We start from the raw sequence: 17,553 nt of genomic DNA on the forward strand, positions 1-17,553 counted from the left end.
ACCATTAACTTCCAAAATATAATTCATTGAGATTAAATTTATAGAGATAGAGCTTCACAATTTTCAATTTTGTACTCTCGCTCTCTCGTATCGTTGTATTATTACATTTATAGATTATGATCAAAAGTATTACCATCATTTAAAATTATAAGATTTCTTAAAATGTTGGTAACACTGGAACATTTTACACGCTTGTACTTAGCTTTTTATTGTGTCGAGCAATGTAACATGGTGTCACTGTTGGAATAGTTCGTGTTGGACACAGTGGGCTTGTTCGTTTTAGCTACACTGAGGCTGCTCCGGGTCTGCTCTACACAGGATAATACAGGACAGATAAATAGTTTGTCTTGTATTATCTTGTTTAGAGCAGACCCAGAGCTGCCCCAGTGCAGCTAAAACGAACAAGCCCAGTGTCACACTGTGTCATCTGTGTAACTTGTTGGAAAGCACTCATAAATAGTTAAAATAGACGATTCAATCAATTTCTTTTTGAATGTCTCAGAATGGAAATGAAGGACTCTGATTGGTTGATTCCCTTATGTGTTATGCCTTATGCGTTATGTAAGGCACACGAGGCGATAGAGACGGAATCACATGTATGTACATAGGATGTCCATAGTATTAATTTGGTTATTGCAAAAAAAATTAAAAGCAAAAAAATGTTTCTAACCAACATTTTTTTACCAATTTTTCTTCTCCTTTTACTCTTATTCTTTCATCATGCTCCCCCTTCCTTCATCGTCTCTCGCCAACACCGGTTTTACTGAAGTAACCTTCTCTCCATATCTTGTATCATAACGACCTTGTTAAGATTACAAAATAGGTCAATTGAACCAGTTAACCACAAATGTCAAACCTTGTGGAATATCGTAAAAAGAGTGAAAAATTAAAATGTTACGAAAATAAAAATTAAAAATTAACCCAAATAACACAAACACATTCTATAAACATTCTATAAATATTTGTTGAAAATATTAGAATACTCTTTTAATGTACTAAAAGATGTTCTTTAAATCTTCATAGAACGTTTAAATGAGACCAATTTTAATATTCCAGATAGGTTGAAAAAATATTCTTTATTATCCACACGGAACATAATATCCAATGGACGTCCATATAATCTCCATAACTCCATACTACATCTATCTCTACGATGGATATTAGATAGGTTTCTATTAGAAATCCATATTATTTTCATGATAAATGACGATATAAATCCATCATAAATGTTTATTAGACATCTGTTATCGATGTTTGATAGAAGTATCAGTATCCATAGTAACGAATATTGTTAGGGTATCGTCGATGTCAAACGTTTCGGATGATCATTCAGCCATCTTCAGTTACAAGTCTAACGTTACAAGTCTGCTTAGTAGAAAGATTGTGGTTTCAATTCGTCATTAATAAAATTATTTGGAAGTAAAGGGCTTGTTCGTTTTAGCTACACTGGGGCTGCTCTGGGTCTGCTCTACACAGGATAATACAGGACAGATAAATAGTTTGTCCTGTATTATCTTGTTTAGAGCAGACCCAGAGCTGCCCCAGTGCAGCTAAAACGAACAAGCCCAAAGTCACAAATGTGATTGCGAGATAAGGCCGGAGCACAGACTTTTACATAAAGCATAACGCATAAGCATAAGGAAATTGATTGGTCTATATATAAGCATAAGCAAATGCATAAGGAAATGGACCAATCAATTTCCTTATGCTTATGCGTTATGCTTTATGCAAAAGTCTGTGCTCCGGCCAATAGTCTTGTTTATATAGGTGTAAGAGGCTAGTCACTAAAGTGTTGTGTTCCCAGCCAATCTGAAGCGTGAATGTCAGCCTTGAGTCGTCATTGGCTACTTGGGTTTCCCCAGACCAATCCGGTGGGTTTCCGCCGACGGCAATAATTCTGTGTTCTCATTGGCTCACGTGATCGAGCTAAGGTAATGTGAGTTGGGCTGCATGAGCGTCACTTCGGACAAGAGAGTCTGAGTCGAACCGTCCAAGCGTTAACATGCGTTGCGCCTTGATACTGTATTTTACGGTGTATTTTACCGAGTAATAAATTCTTTACATCCTGACATCAATCTAAATTTACTATACACCTTACGATTCATTTTACCCCAGGCTCACACCATACATAGGTGTTAACAGAATGTCACGACTGTGAGACAGTCGAGAACTGTGAGACAGTCGAGAACATGGTGACATTCTGTTAACACCTACATAAACAAGACTTATCTCGCAATCACATATGTGACTTTACTTCCAAATAATTTTATTAATGACGAATTAAAACCACAATCTTTCTACTAAACAGATTTGTAACGTTAGCACTAAAGAATGATCAGCCGAAACGTTTGAGATCGACGATGCCCTAACAATATTCGTTACTATGGATACTGATACTTCTATCAAACATCGATAACAGATGTCTAATAGACATTTATAATGGATTTATATCGTCATTTATCATGAAAATAATATGGATTTCTAATAGAAACCTATCCAATACAAATAAAACAAATAAAATATTTTTAATTCCTTATGAATTCTCGAAGTATTCAAAATACTGAGTTACAAAGTATTTATTATAATGAATTTTTGGGGAATACTTCAAGACGAATTGATTGTAGTTAATTATTTTAGAACCCAGATAACACACAATATTGTATGAATATTCTACGTTGCATCAAATATATTTTTATGAGTATATTCTCGAAGAAATCATTTATATATGTCTGTAGAATATTTTTGTTTATAAAGAATATTCTATAAACCTGTTCAGAATATGTTAAAATCAGCAGAACATAGTATACGTAACGTATACTGTAGATACATGCGCGCATATGCTCTTTACGGAACGCAGCCTGAAGCGAACTGTGTTCTGCTGTGTTCGAGTGTGTTAACCTGTCTCTTAAAAGGAAAGCAGCCTAAATCTCTCTATCTCTCTTCCACAGTGGACCCTCACTCCTCAAAGCTCACTCTTGTGTGCCAATTACAGCTGACTTTTCAGTTCTTGGTTTTGATCTGCATTGGTTAATATCGGTCTTCGTGACGTAGAGCAACATTCCATGCTCGAGAATACGATTTGATTTGTATAATCTTTATAGTGTGTAGTATTTCTGTCATTTGATCTCTAATTAAAGTCCATCCAACAATACGTAAGTCTCGATACTATTAAAAACAAAATATTAAAAATTTTACGATTGTTATGCACTGTTAATTTTCACACGTATGTACAACGTAAAGAATGTGACCTGTTTTTACATTGCAAGTAATTACATTGCATTTTTCTTGTAACATATGTAGCATATGTTATTCATTTTTTTCTTTTTATATTACTTTAAATACGTGAAGTTTGTAATCTAAGGGTTTTCCAGTGAATTAACATCGTAAATTCGCATTTCGTCGAACGTAAAAAATTTAAAGAAATTCATAGATATTAATCATATGTAACATTAATGTTAGCTATTTGTGCTAAAAATTTTTAAATATATTTTGACGTATTTTTTTTTAACACATGAGTAAAGTATGCAATTGTATGAGAAGATTTTGAAAATTAGGTCTAAAGAGAAAGTTTTAATAACTCTCACTCATTCTGTTAAATATCGAGAAGAAACGTATAGTTTTCTATTTATATTCCGTTTACATTCTTCTTTATTTTTAGATCTAGTGTTAAAGTGATTTTAGTTAAATGATTTTAATTTAGATGATTATCATTTATTCTAATTATTTTAAAAATAGAGAAAATTAAATGTTTTTTAAAACTCATGTGTATACTTGAATATTAATTTTGAGTTACTAATTATGTTAATAATTAAATAATATAATTTTTTCTAGATTACAGTACTTAAAGAAAACAGACAATGTCTACAAACACAGCTGTATTCAGAATTTGGAGAAAAAGTAATCCTATGATTACATATCTATGGAAATCGCATGAGATTTTTCAAACCCAAAGAACAATTTGCGTTTCTGCAAAAAACGGATATCATTTTAGTGATGTCACTCAAGCGGAAAATAAAATAGCAGTAAATCAGAAAACAGACTGGAATAAAACAATGTCAGAGGCAGAAAAGATTGTTGGATATCCGACGTCTTTCTTAAGTTTAAGGTGGCTGTTGAGCGATGAGATTGCAAATGTTGCATTACACTTAAGAAAGCTGGTTGGCACAACTCATCCCTTACTAAAGACAGCCAAGTAAGTCTTATGTGTGACAATGTTTTCTTATAAATAAAAAGAAATAAAACTTTATTTATATTTTTTTTTACAATAGGAACTTGTTTATTTATAATGGACGTAATGCACAAGCATTTGGTCTTATTGTGTTGTTAATCTCTAAAGCTGCTGGCCATTTAAATGCAAAACCAATAGAAGAAGATAAAGCTGCAGGTGTATTACACAGGTATAATATATATAATAATTTGAAAGTAAAAATCATAAAAGGGCATAATATATATTGTCCTGTTATATGATAGAGAGATAGAGTTTTAAATATGTTTTCAGCCAAAGAGTATTGGCCGAAGTTACACAAATGATATGCACTAGCAACTTGGTACACAAAGGTTTGGAAAATATAAATACAAATGAATCTTTAGAATCATTGGAGTTGAACACCATGTCTTTTGGCAATAAAATAGCATTGTTGTGTGGTGATTACTTGCTTGGCAATAGCTGTATTGAATTGGCGGCTCTTAGAAATCAGGATGTAAGTATAGACATTTTATTTATGAAAGTAATGGGAAGAAGAACCTAGTTTTTTTTATTTTTCAAAATTCATGGAAGATGTATTACTTTTCAGCTTGTAATCTTGATATCAAGTGCAGTAAGAGATTTATGTCAAGCAGAATTTGTAGCGCGCAGAGACAGTCAAAATTTTCCCATACCGTCAATACCACCTAAAGATTCTACAGGCTACGCACTGAAAGAATGGACGCTCTTAAATGTTTATGGTGGTGGATCATTACTCGGTAAAAGTTGTCAAGGTACATTAAAGCTAGCAGGACATAATGAGGAAATACAGGAGGAAGGTTACAAATTTGGCAAGCATCTAGCTTTAGCTTGGCAGGTAGTGTATTTAAAATTAATGCATTAAGTTTATACGTGTTTGTAATAATTTTGTAAAATTGATAATTTAAGAATCTAACGTAAGAACATTTTTACAGGCTTCCTTAGACTTAGGTTTATGCCTTAGCAATGATAAAGAAATCATATATAATTTATGTGCTGCGCCAATTATGTTCCATGTTGAACATGATCCATCGATTTTGATCGAACTTGATAAAGGTTTAGAATCAGTTGAAAACATTGATTATTTAAAGGTATAAAACTATACACACACACATTCACATATAATTTCTATAAATCTATAAATAATGTTTTATGTATATAGTTGCTTGACATCGTCACAGCTGGTCCAGGCATTGGATTAACCAAAGAGCTTGTGAAGGAACATTCGCAAAAAGCAATGAAAATCTTGAATGTTTTTAAAGAAAGTGATGCTAAAAAAGCATTGTCTAATATTATTGTTGCCATAGGAGATTTTTAACGAAGAAAACTCTTTTATTCTCTAATTTATTGCTCAACAAGCAATTTTATTAAATTATATTTTATTTGTATATACTAATTAAAAGTATATAAGATATTAATATATAAATATAAATTATTACATATTTTTACATATATTTTATATATATATATATGCAAAATAAATTATATATAAGAATGTTACGCTCTCTTTATATATTATATATATATATATATATATTTTTTTTTATAAATATTTATATATTAAATTTTGATAATTTCTAATATATTATAAACTAATATTTAATTAAATTGTTTTTATAAATAATGTTATTTAAATAAAAATAAAATGTTTGAATTTTATATTTTAATATAATCATACTTTATAATTAGTACATAGATTATATATATATATAGACAATATTGTATATTACACAAGAATCAAAAAGTGTGCACTAGCAATAAACTGGTCAAATGTTATGATAAATAAAATCTCATCAATTTTATTAAGAGGAAGAAAACTCTTCTCTCTCTGTCCTAAAAGCCTGAATCCGCCTAAAAATGAGAATTTCTATGCAAGATATACTATATTATATATATAATACATGTTAATATTATGCTCTTTCACAGAGTGCAAAAACATAGGTACTGTTTCTAATGATATAGATATTTTGTGTCGGTTGAAATCTGTTTTGACGGATCTAAAAAATACCAAAACAGTACTCGGTATTTCCAAGCGGTCAAATATCTTACCTTGGGTACTTTGATCGTGCACAATCTAGCTTGATCTGTTAAGATCACGTTTTCAATTAATCGCAAATATGGAATCAATGCGTATATGCCCACTGATGTGACTCTGATTGTAGACGTAGATTGTGTACGATGTAGCAGACGTCCAATGTGAACCCCTGTCTACAATATCGCATCAGTGGTCTCATATTTGGCGTCATTGGTCTTTAGGTTATCCTGTCAAAAGCGTTAGTTAAAAATGTATACTTACGCTTGAGTATTTTTATATTATATTACATTATATTATTCACAAATAAAACAGAGACGATGGCAGAAGTAATCGAGTTACGTCCTAACAAAGATTTAATAAATTCGTCTTTTGAAAAGTATCAGTTTTCCACTGATGTTATTCCTATAACTTCAGAAGTTATATTAAAAAATCGTAAGTCAAATTTACATTTTATACTATATACTGTAGATTATATACATTTTATATACATAACTTTTAACAGATAGGCAGTTTAACGAATGAATAATATTTCAGATGTATATAGATTAGAGCCAAATCATGATCAAGAATCCTGGTTGGAAGCAAGATTATTTGCATTTCATAATCATTTATTTAAGAATGCTTATGATTTATCATGTTGGTTTATTGATGAAGATTGGGTTGTCTGGTGTTTGGATAAAGATGGTTCTTTAGATCAAATATATGAACTACATACTACAAAGACAAATTTATCAAAAGTAAAATATAACCCATCCATTGGATTTACTTCTAATCAAATTATAGCAGTTTCGGATGGTGGCGAAAGACTGGATATATTGATAGGAGATACAAAACAGGTTATAAGAGTTCTTCTGTTAAATACTGTAGAACCTGGAGTTATCATGAATGTGCAACATGTAGAAAAAAGCTCAAAAATTATTATAACCATGTGTACCATTGCTGCAGATAATGATCAAAAGAAATATACACAGCTCATATTATTATCATATGCCTTAGAATATGCAGAAAATGAAATAAAAAGTATTACTTATATAGATAAACAAATATTGAAAGTACAGGGTACTGTAGACTATGTGTATGTAGAAGAAAATGGTAATTATTTGCATTCTATTTGTCAAGACACTATTAATTTTGAAAACAAAAATGTGCAAGAATCTGAAAGTAAAATAGAGCAATCAAGTACTGATTCGCAAATTAAGATTCCAAAATATTACTGGTCACAGAATGAAGATTCAATTACTGTTTGGGTAAAGATACCAAAACAACACAACACTAAAGAACCTAAAATAAACATCAAACCATTAGAATTATCTGTTGTAATAGACAATGAAATATTAATACAAGGAGAATGTCAACATAGATTAGAGGAGAATACAGCAACTTGGAGACACAAACAAGATACGTTGCAAATTGATCTAAGTAAGTATGAAAATGGATTAATGTGGAGTGAATTAATCAAAGGTGACACAGGAGGTGAATGCTTACCCAATGAAGATTTAGCTGCAGAAATTCATGCAAGGTATTTTTTATATAATTTGTATATTTTTAATTTTTACATTTTTTAAAATAATAGAATAATAAATAAAATGAAAGAGAAACAATAGAAAAAAATAAAATAATGTGATATATATATGTATAATATTTAATTTGGTTTTAACAATATTTGTAATATCACTATTTATAGGCTGGCACACTTGTGTACAGATCAGCAAAATAATAGTACTGGAGAAGGACAACCTTGCGTGGGATTTAATGCTGAACAATTAGAAGAGTGTGATATGGAGGGAAAGGATAATTTTCTACAAAGAATTAATCTTTTTACGCAAACAACCACACATGTAGCTAGACTAGGAAGCAACAATCATATGTTGTTCACATACAAAAGAAAGCATGGACAAACAGTATGCCTAAGGCATGATCACGATGCTTGTGTTTGGATAATAGATGATGCACAAGATGATATTCAGTGGAGTATAAAACATATGTACAGTTTTCCTGGATTTGGCTATGTTGAAGCCAGTAAAACCAATAAAAAGTATTGTGTTTCTCCGACTGGTAAGATATTAAATAATAATTTAACATTTTTTCTGAGATTATTAAAAGAATATTAATATAATTATATTTCTATATCTTATAGATGGTTCATATGTAGCTGTAGTAGAACACACTAGGCATGTATTTTTATATGACAGAGCTGATGTTGGAGTAAGAACTGCCAAACAGAGGATCGTGGATTTAAATTGTGAAAACTCTCCCATTATGGGTGTCGTGGCGACAAATAAATATTTAATTGTACTTTCAAAAGACAAATTATATCGTTTACAAATCTACACGTGATATAATTGTACAATGATCTACTTACAATGATTAAGATATATAAATTATTATAAATACTTTTTTTGCATAGAGCGATTACATATATAAGAATAATTATTATATATACAATTACTACTCTGTAGAAAAATAAAGTTCCAATTTTTAATTGGTTATTGCCAGTTTTAAACATAACATTTATAAATATGAATCAACATCAATATCGTTTTACCGGCAGTATCGAAAAATTATTACATCTATATAGTGAACAACGGTCGGTAAAACGATCAAGTTACTCTGCAATATTTAGACTTATGATTCGTCTGTATTTTATGCAGCTATACAAATGCTGTACAAATTGGTGTGGATAGTTCTTTAGAAGACCGAAAAACTGTTTATAAGTGATTAGTGTAGAATTTCAAGTGACAAGATTAACGTTTTAGTCTGTGCTTTGATGGGGAACTAATCAGAACACTGAGATACTAGCTGATATCAAACGAGCACTGTATCGTCACGCCTTTGCCAGCATAAACAAAGATATTGTATTAAACGCATTTGTAGTCCCTATGTAATTTTCTGTCGTGTATAGTAATTAAATAGATATATTGTGAAACCGTGAAACATTTTTCAAGTTTATTATTTGATAAGAAAACAGTCAGAATCTCTCTCTCTCTCTCGGCACAAAAATTATTTAACCTTAAACATGGTAAGTGGATGATATCAATTGAACATTTTTTATTAAGATTTCTGTTGGAAAAATGGCGATAACAAACGGTTTTACTAATTCAAAAAGATATAAAATATCACTGATATTTCTAGCAAATATTTTTTAATATTACTTAATTTGAATGCACATATGTTTGAAAGTAAAACAAATTGTAGCATTAATATTTAAATTAACAACAATGTTATATTTCGAATTTATAGAATATGTTAAAAAATTAATTCATATTTTTATATAATACGTTTTTACAATATTGTTTCAGGATGATGATGATCATTATCAAAGTGGTTATGATGATCATTACCAAAGTGGTTCTTTTCCTAAAGATTTTGGATATGCACCATTCGATGGAGAAACTGAAGGATCTATGGATCCATTAGCCGGAGAACAAAAACCTAGAATACTTTTGATGGGTCTTAGACGGTAAAATTACAATTTTTTGGAATAATCAATATTTCATAAACTTTTATCAGACAAGTATTTATATTGCTTGATATTTTTTTTGTTTTTTAGTAGTGGCAAGTCATCAATACAAAAGGTGGTCTTCCATAAGATGTCACCAAATGAGACATTATTTTTAGAAAGTACAAATAAAATAATTAAAGATGACATAAGTAACTCAAGCTTTGTACAATTTCAAATATGGGACTTTCCTGGCCAAATTGATTTCTTTGATCCTACTTTTGACAGTGATATGATTTTTGGTGGTTGTGGAGCACTAGTATTCGTGATAGATGCACAGGATGATTACATGGAGGCACTTAATAAACTTCACTTGACTGTTACAAAGGCATACAAGGTTAATCAAGCAATTAAATTTGAAGTTTTTATCCATAAAGTGGACGGATTGTCGGATGACTGTAAAATGGAAACACAAAGAGACATACATACGAGAGCTAATGATGACTTAGCAGACTCTGGTAAATAAGAGATTTTAAGATAAGATTCTAAAAAAATGAATGTTATACAATATCCACAATTGTTATTTTTGTTTTTAGGATGTGATCAAATACATTTGAGTTTTCATTTGACCTCAATATATGATCATAGTATATTTGAAGCATTCAGCAAAGTTGTTCAAAAGTTAATACCACAGTTGCCTACTTTAGAAAATTTACTCAATATACTTATATCGGTAAGAGAACATTTTTTCATCCAAAAAAGATTGTAGAAGTGTAGAAAAAAACTTGATATTTTTTTTTGTATGATAAACTCTAGAATATACTAAGTTTGTTTTTAAAATTTAATTACATTACAGAACTCGGCTATTGAAAAAGCATTCCTATTTGATGTTGTCTCAAAGATTTATATCGCAACAGATAGCTCACCTGTTGATATGCAAAGTTACGAATTATGTTGTGATATGATTGATGTCGTTATTGATGTTTCTTGCATATATGGGTAAATAATTATATCTTAATTGCATATATATATATACACATGTCTATTGTATTATTTGTATTTATATCTATTTCAGATTGAGAGAGGATTTGGAAGCTGCTGCGTTTGACAACCAAAGTTCCAGTTTAATCAAATTAAATAATGGTACAATTTTGTACTTGCGTGAAGTGAACAAATTTTTGGCATTGGTCTGTATTTTACGAGAGGATAATTTTGATAGACAAGGTGAAACAATTATTTTAATATGCTTAATGATAAACATTTTACAATATATTAACAGGATTCCGTTATAATTTACATAATCGTATGATATAAAAATTATATCCTGTCACTAATTTTGTCTTTCTAATTTATAGGTGTAATAGACTATAATTTTCTTTGTTTTCGTAAGGCGATACAGCAAGTATTCGAATTACGAAACAAAGCATTAGCCGCAACAAGTGCGAACAATCACTCATCATCTCCCGTTAGCACGAATGAAACATCAAATCCTTCTACGGTATCGCAATCTGGAACCATTGGACAAAACGGTACTGTTGTAATTGCGCAAAGTTAATTCTTATGTATAAAAAAAATTATATATATATATATATATATATATATATATATATATATATATATATATAAAGAAAGAGAGAGAGAGAGAGAGAAAGAGTTTCTCATGTAAATGTGACATAAGATCTTACTAATAATCCTATTTCTTGGTTGGAAATCTCATTTTTGCAAATATGACTTAAATATCACACATTTCTTTCTTTTTTCTTTCTATTACTATCATTCTTATTTTTCTTGTTTTTTATAATTATTAAATATAAAATATCTTTCTGTATAAATTCTCTAAAAAATAACTTATACAGTCACATCATAATCGTGTTACATAATATATGATTTCAATTATCTTTTTAAGATGTAACTAATCTTGAATTAAATGATATAGTAATACTTTTATGTAATTAATATTTGTTAAATAAAAAATTTGAATGAGTTATTGCTCTTCTTGTAAATATATATATCTCAATAAAATATTTATTTAAATTTGTAAATTTTTAATTTTTAAATGATATAAATATTAGAATTTGTAGGGACCAGTATATATATATAACATTTGATGTTGCACACGTGAAATGTTATTATATAAAATATATTTTTATTTCAATATTAATCTAAGTCTCTTTCTGTAATATTATGAATTGGTGACAATATCTTCCATCTCATCGTGTAAGACATACGATGATGAATTTAGAGTACTTAAATATTCTTCGTGTTGATACCATCGTATATAAGAAAAAGTTTGTTCATATTTATTTAAGGACACTTCAATAGGTAACAATGATCCTGAGCTAAAATTCATAAAATCAGTAATGCCATATTTTATTTAAAAATATATGTAGTATATATCAATTACGATTTTTACCTCATTTGCCAATCTTTTTCGTAAGTTAATTTTGGAATTGGCAGAGGGATGCCTGATGGTGGTAAACTCTGATGCGCGATTTCCGTCAGTAAAGTTCGACTAAGGTCAGTGATAAGTTTAATAAATTTTTCACTATCTTGAAATTCATTGTCAATGGGAATTGCAGATGCTGGCATCAACTTATCTGGAAGGGATCGGATGGAAAACAGGATATCGGAAGTTGACACATTGGATACCAATTATAACATAGAAGAATGAATCAAATACATTTATGCGATTCTTATTTTAAAAAATAAATTAACATCTCTCAATTACAGATAGAAAAACAATTATCTTAAATATTAAGTACATAATGCTATATTATAAATATTACAGATCTTTGTGCAACAATTTAATTTAAAATAATTAAAAAATTCTTAATGTATAAGATAATGTATTGATCTATAAAAAAAAACAACAATCTAGCTAAATACTACGTGTATCCATAAAATCTATGAAATTGCTGTAGTATAAAGCAGTAATTTGTACAAATGAAATGAAATTGTGATGTCGTTGTTAATCCCAAATGAAAAAATCAGGGATCACACTGGTAATGTTGTTAAATCGGTACGAGTTGACATTCTATTAATACAAAATTAAGCACACGGCATACTGCAATTAAAGGCTGAACTTAAGCTGGTCACTGTAAATAAAGCAAGGAAAAAAGTGTTATATATATCAGAAGCAATATTATTGATCGTCATGCAGCAATGATTCATTCTTTAACGTCTGTTAGTATGATATTAATATTTTTCGAGTACACACGGCAAATAAATTCAGAGTTTGATATATCAATATTAATAACAGTAATATATCTCAGTAATCGCCAGAGAAATGATCTTTGATTTTACTATTGTTTCTAGAATATCTATGATTGATCGATTGAAATGCAGAATTTTGGGCAATTGTGTTGAAATACATTAAGTATTGCTAATAAATTCTGAAACTTACAATAATCTGCATCCTTATGTTGCACTGCATTGTGCAAAGCTAAAGCGAGATATGTATGATACTTTATGTAACTGTGCTCCATTACATCCAATTCTGCAGTAGCTAGCAATAATTTCTTGCGCGACCATCTGTCTCGGACGTGAGTACACATTTCGATCATCTGAAACATAATGTAAATTTTGTGTGGCTCAATTGACACTATTGTTATTTAAATACTTTATACATACGTTGTTTATGGTTGTCATTAAATCTTCAAACTCTTCTGTCAATAAGCAGTGTTCGTGAACTTTATTCAAGTATTCATTGTGCACTGCAAAATAATTGTTTGCCAAAAAATCATTTCATTAAATCTCTCTTGGAAAAATTTTGTATTTCGCAATCATGCAATAAAATATGTACACATTGAAAAATTACCTGATATAATGGCATCAAGACTATCTGCCTGAGCGAGAACTTTTTCTAGTATAAAACCTAGGCTCTGTAATACTTGACCAGATAAGTACGTATGTATAGACCCTATTGCGTGTAGCAACCAAAACTTCAAGCTTTCAAGGCGTCTTATGTGAAATTGTTCCACTTTATCCTTTATATTAGACAGCGACCTAGAATCTTCTAAATCTAGAAGAAGAGACAATAAAATATAAATGTTTCGAAAAAAACATTGTGTATCTTAAGGATGGCTTTGTTACTTACCATTAAACCTTAAATTATTTAATGTCCATAAAGCCCATTTCAATTTCAATTGAAATCTAAATATTTCATTGTATTTTTCCAAGACTTTCTTGGTCAGCATTATGCTGATAGGCCATTCCACTGTATAATGCAGTGTTATGCTATTCACAGCTTGCAACACCTGACGAGTGTTGATATTGCCGTGAACTGTGATGGACCAGCGCGAACTCGTGTCTGGCCAATACTGAGAAAATATCTCTTCGAGAATGCATGACAGGAAGTATGAGTTAGCCCACATTTGATTATTTTCAATCTGAAATAAATATAACACATTATAGCAAAAAAATATTTATTATTATGTAGAAAACCAATATTTCCCATTTCTCACTTTACCTCGTGAAATAAGATTTGATAGAATTTATTCATAACATGTCCAGCTTCCATCATGTAAACAAATCTCAATAGCTTCAAATGTGTTTGTAGCTTGTATTCCTCAATCATAATATTTCTCACTAATTTGCTGGCACTGTTGTAGCGTAAAATTAAAATCTCAGACAGTGTATTTTCCAAAATATTTTCCAATGGCAGGATATATTTTATCTTCTGCAATCTAAAAAATAATACATATATTTTAGATTTCTCAATTATTTTAATATCTATATTTGTAAACAGCTTTTTTATAGATATATACTTTTTATATAAATCGTATGTACGGTCTTGCTTTCTTTTAGAGTCGTGAGTATTACGAGCGTCCACTGTGTCGCTTTTATATAATTCACATGGCATGTAATCTTCCATAGCTTTCATGAGAAATGGATTATGTAAAGTTGATAATTGTTGTATTATGTTCTTTTCAATATCAGCGTCATATTCTTGTAATATTTTATCCACTTGCAGCGCAGATGTATCTGTTTCTTCGACTGATGGACTATATTTAGATATTTCGGATAGTAATTTACTTTGTAGTTCATTGTTTAATGAAATCTTTGTATCTGCAATAAATTAAGATAAAATATAGTTACAACATACAAGAATAGTATAAAATAAATATCATTCATAATTAGAGACCATTATTTTCACTGTCCATCTTCCACATATCAGTAATACGATCTAGAGAGACAAGCAATTCAATACTGTGTCCCATATGTTGCACTTTTTGCAGTAAGAACTGCATGATCGGATCTGTCAGGCAAACATTATCAGACAACCGTACTGTGAATTTTTCATTTTGTTCATCATTTTCCGCTAATGCATCTTCTGTGATCCTAATATAATAATAGATATAAATATATAGATACACAATAAATTATTAAACTTTTTATTCCAACATTAGTTCTTTCATTTACCTTACTATTATAAATTCATCCCTCCAGTCTTCCAATCGTCCTTCACTCAACCATGTATCAATTATATTAAGATAAACAGCAAGACTACATAAGTACAAATTTGTACAAATATTTGTTCTTTCTCGGTTATGAGAATTCTGCATTTCATAATATAAAGATGATAACAATCGAGATGCACATTTCCAATTAGGATTAGCTGTCCAATCAGTTGTAACTTTTTGATGTATATCATGAAGTATTCTTATAGTATTCAAATATTTTCTTAAACTAGTCGATAAAGTTAAAAATGTATTGCAATTCTCTGTGAAGAAAAAAATATGTAGCAAAAGGATTATAAAAGTAACAAATAAATAAAATATGTAAGCTTACCTTGATTCATAACATCTTTCTCTATATTAATTACTTTATTCTTGAATTCATATAAGTGCAGCTTAAGTGCAGCATTATACGCTTCATAGGTCAAAGGAGGACTCTGAAGTTCTGATTCTTGATTATAAACTGATTGCAACTCGGTTCCAAATTTTTTAATATCATATATCATTGAAAAGCATTCACAGAATGGTGACAGAATACTTTTAAAAGCAGTCTGAAAGCAACATCACATGTTATAAAAAAAATACTTGTATGATGTGATTCAGTATAAGAGATTGCACAAGAAAGTGTAAGATTGCCAAAATATTCTTATAATATACTTACAGTAGTCAAACTTGGTATAGATATATCAGGATGTATTGAAAATTTCGATTCACTTTCCTGTTGAAATACTACCATAGATGTTTGAACATACAACATCCATAATAATTCTCTACACACTTGATATTCACTGAGAGTAGCTACTTTATATGAAGCTGATATGCTCGTCCCATGCCTGTAAGCACAAATGTGTATTTACATTAAATAATCTTTTGTATTTAAACAATTAAAAAAAAAATTTACCAAATGTCACATATATTGGCATCACAAGATTGTTTGATAACAGGACACTTTTGACATTCTAAATTATTCCACCAGTCCGTTTGAACATTTGATAAGAGCCATTTTTTAGATTCAAGATTTTGCACTAGCACTACAGATAATTTATCTGTTGTGGTATCAGAAATTTCTGAGGATTGTGCAATATCTAATTGTGTATTAGGTATTTGTGTTGGCAAGGAAGTATCATTTTCATTGGTCTCTTCTTCTTCTGATAGATCAGACCATTCCTAAATAAACATAAAAATTGAAAATATTTAATCATATAATCATAATAATATAAAATTATATAATAATCATATAAATAGTAAATATAATTTTATAAAATATATCTTTGCAAATACTTACATTCTCACTATCGTCACTTTTATAATTACAAAAAAAGTTCTCTTGACCTTCTTTTAAATACTGTACCCAATCAATTTCCTCCGTAACATTATCTTCACTTGCAGCAGCTGCGTTAAAATTATACTCTCCACGTGTAAGTTTTAAGCTATCTAAATTGGACTTATGAGTTTCAGTAGACAAATCCAACAGGAAAGTTAACAAACACCACTGCAAATCATACTGCGGATGCTGCTCAAAATCAAAACTTGATAAAAAAGAATCAATGAACTCCTGAAATGTTTTAGCAACTTCATATTTTCCATGGATTAAGAATTTGGTAACTATGGCATTTATAGCTTCTTTAGTTGCATGACTATTAACAGACAAGTAACGATGATGTTTGATATTTGACAAGCAAAATCGTTCACATATCCGAAATCCTTCTTCATCTTCCTAAAATACATAAGAATTTATATTTTAGATTATATACTTATGCCATGTCATCAATGATATTGTAAATGCTACTCTAATTTTATACACGCATACCTCAAATGATGTAAGTGCTTTTATAAGTTGTTTTAAATCATTATGAATATCATTTAATATCCGAGTACTCATTTTTACTTAGTATCAAAATCATTTAATAAGTACTATAGGATAATATGTCATCAGCAAAACTAAAAAAACAAATTTAATTATACATTATATTTAATACCAGAATAATACATAACAATCTTTTTTAATAGCTTTTTGAGTTAATTAATTCTTTAAAAATAACGTATGAGATAATGTCGTTTCTTCAGAAATCTGAGCGGAATAAAGAAACGTATAATATTATTACCATCAAATTTAATATTTAATATAAATTAGGAAAGTTTACATTTATTTTCAATTCGTGACACCATCACACATTCATACTGTTCATCGAATTACTGCTTATTGAATCGTCAACACAAAATATTCATCGCGATAAACAAACGTCTGTTTACGCCATAGACAATATTAATGTTGAATCATTTGAAAACACACATCGCTATAAAATTTAATGGTCGAAATATCAGGCTGTTCAATGTTTGAGGTAATGAAATTGGTTGTCCAATAGAAAAATAAATTTTTTAGGGATTTTAAGTAACAATA

At 29.6% G+C, this 17,553-nt stretch overlaps 4 protein-coding genes across 8 annotated transcripts; 3 read left to right on the top strand and 1 right to left on the bottom strand.

Moving 5' to 3' along the window:
* Window positions 1–2,838: 2,838 nt before the first annotated feature.
* On the top strand, window positions 2,839–5,717 carry Pdss2 (Decaprenyl diphosphate synthase subunit 2). The gene is made up of 7 exons (XM_012373969.2): window positions 2,839–3,152; window positions 3,832–4,192; window positions 4,269–4,397; window positions 4,499–4,700; window positions 4,794–5,060; window positions 5,158–5,313; window positions 5,385–5,717. The coding sequence occupies exons 2-7, from the start codon at window positions 3,858–3,860 to the stop codon at window positions 5,538–5,540; spliced, it is 1,245 nt and encodes a 414-aa protein (XP_012229392.2). The 5' UTR covers window positions 2,839–3,152; window positions 3,832–3,857; the 3' UTR covers window positions 5,541–5,717.
* Window positions 5,718–6,419: 702 nt separating this feature from the next.
* Window positions 6,420–8,746, top strand: LOC105676526 (nudC domain-containing protein 1). Its single transcript, XM_012374504.2, has 4 exons — window positions 6,420–6,689; window positions 6,792–7,776; window positions 7,942–8,312; window positions 8,395–8,746. Exons 1-4 carry the CDS (start codon window positions 6,575–6,577, stop codon window positions 8,592–8,594), a joined length of 1,671 nt encoding a protein of 556 aa, XP_012229927.1. The 5' UTR covers window positions 6,420–6,574; the 3' UTR covers window positions 8,595–8,746.
* Window positions 8,747–8,839: 93 nt separating this feature from the next.
* On the top strand, window positions 8,840–13,773 carry RagC-D (Ras-related GTP binding C/D). 3 transcript variants are annotated; one of them, XM_067351046.1, is made up of 9 exons: window positions 8,842–9,276; window positions 9,557–9,717; window positions 9,808–10,214; window positions 10,293–10,429; window positions 10,553–10,695; window positions 10,772–10,920; window positions 11,052–11,225; window positions 12,154–12,213; window positions 12,276–13,773. In XM_067351046.1, exons 1-8 carry the CDS (start codon window positions 9,274–9,276, stop codon window positions 12,210–12,212), a joined length of 1,233 nt encoding a protein of 410 aa, XP_067207147.1. In that variant the 5' UTR covers window positions 8,842–9,273; the 3' UTR covers window position 12,213; window positions 12,276–13,773. The 3 variants fall into 3 exon arrangements, with proteins under 3 accessions (XP_067207148.1, XP_067207147.1, XP_012229930.1); XM_067351047.1 differs by lacking the exon at window positions 12,154–12,213 and having other exon boundaries at window positions 8,840–9,276; window positions 9,985–10,214; XM_012374507.2 differs by lacking the exon at window positions 12,154–12,213.
* Window positions 12,363–17,438, bottom strand: LOC105676524 (gamma-tubulin complex component 5). Of its 3 annotated transcripts, XM_012374503.2 has the most exons (15): window positions 17,297–17,437; window positions 16,963–17,093; window positions 16,438–16,869; window positions 16,054–16,319; window positions 15,814–15,985; window positions 15,487–15,703; window positions 15,118–15,418; window positions 14,840–15,036; window positions 14,463–14,763; window positions 14,165–14,381; window positions 13,793–14,084; window positions 13,514–13,717; window positions 13,327–13,409; window positions 13,100–13,259; window positions 12,363–12,791 (listed from the first exon to the last, which is right to left on the bottom strand). In XM_012374503.2, exons 2-15 carry the CDS (start codon window positions 17,032–17,034, stop codon window positions 12,745–12,747), a joined length of 2,961 nt encoding a protein of 986 aa, XP_012229926.1. In that variant the 5' UTR covers window positions 17,035–17,093; window positions 17,297–17,437; the 3' UTR covers window positions 12,363–12,744. The 3 variants fall into 3 exon arrangements, with proteins under 3 accessions (XP_012229926.1, XP_012229924.1, XP_012229925.1); XM_012374501.2 differs by having other exon boundaries at window positions 12,363–13,259; window positions 17,297–17,438; XM_012374502.2 differs by having other exon boundaries at window positions 12,363–13,259; window positions 17,258–17,432.
* Between the last annotated feature and the right edge of the window lie 115 nt (window positions 17,439–17,553).

The sequence above is a fragment of the Linepithema humile genome, chromosome 3 (assembly GCF_040581485.1).
Source record: "Linepithema humile isolate Giens D197 chromosome 3, Lhum_UNIL_v1.0, whole genome shotgun sequence".
NCBI lineage: Eukaryota > Metazoa > Arthropoda > Insecta > Hymenoptera > Formicidae > Linepithema > Linepithema humile.

Coding starts and splice junctions, on each gene's coding strand:
- LOC105676526 (XM_012374504.2), top strand. CDS start 6,575: ATGGCAGAAGTAATCGAGTTACGTCCTAACAAAGATTTAATAAATTCG. Junction 7,777..7,941: donor GCTGCAGAAATTCATGCAAG/GTATTTTTTATA, acceptor CACTATTTATAG/GCTGGCACACTTGTGTACAG. Junction 8,313..8,394: donor GTATTGTGTTTCTCCGACTG/GTAAGATATTAA, acceptor TATATCTTATAG/ATGGTTCATATGTAGCTGTA.
- LOC105676524 (XM_012374501.2), bottom strand. CDS start 17,034: ATGAGTACTCGGATATTAAATGATATTCATAATGATTTAAAACAACTT. Junction 16,320..16,437: donor AAAGTGACGATAGTGAGAAT/GTAAGTATTTGC, acceptor ATGTTTATTTAG/GAATGGTCTGATCTATCAGA. Junction 15,419..15,486: donor GAAAGATGTTATGAATCAAG/GTAAGCTTACAT, acceptor TTTTCTTCACAG/AGAATTGCAATACATTTTTA.
- Pdss2 (XM_012373969.2), top strand. CDS start 3,858: ATGTCTACAAACACAGCTGTATTCAGAATTTGGAGAAAAAGTAATCCT. Junction 4,193..4,268: donor CCCTTACTAAAGACAGCCAA/GTAAGTCTTATG, acceptor TTTTTACAATAG/GAACTTGTTTATTTATAATG. Junction 5,061..5,157: donor ATCTAGCTTTAGCTTGGCAG/GTAGTGTATTTA, acceptor ACATTTTTACAG/GCTTCCTTAGACTTAGGTTT.
- RagC-D (XM_012374507.2), top strand. Junction 10,215..10,292: donor TGATGACTTAGCAGACTCTG/GTAAATAAGAGA, acceptor TTTTGTTTTTAG/GATGTGATCAAATACATTTG. Junction 10,921..11,051: donor GGATAATTTTGATAGACAAG/GTGAAACAATTA, acceptor TCTAATTTATAG/GTGTAATAGACTATAATTTT.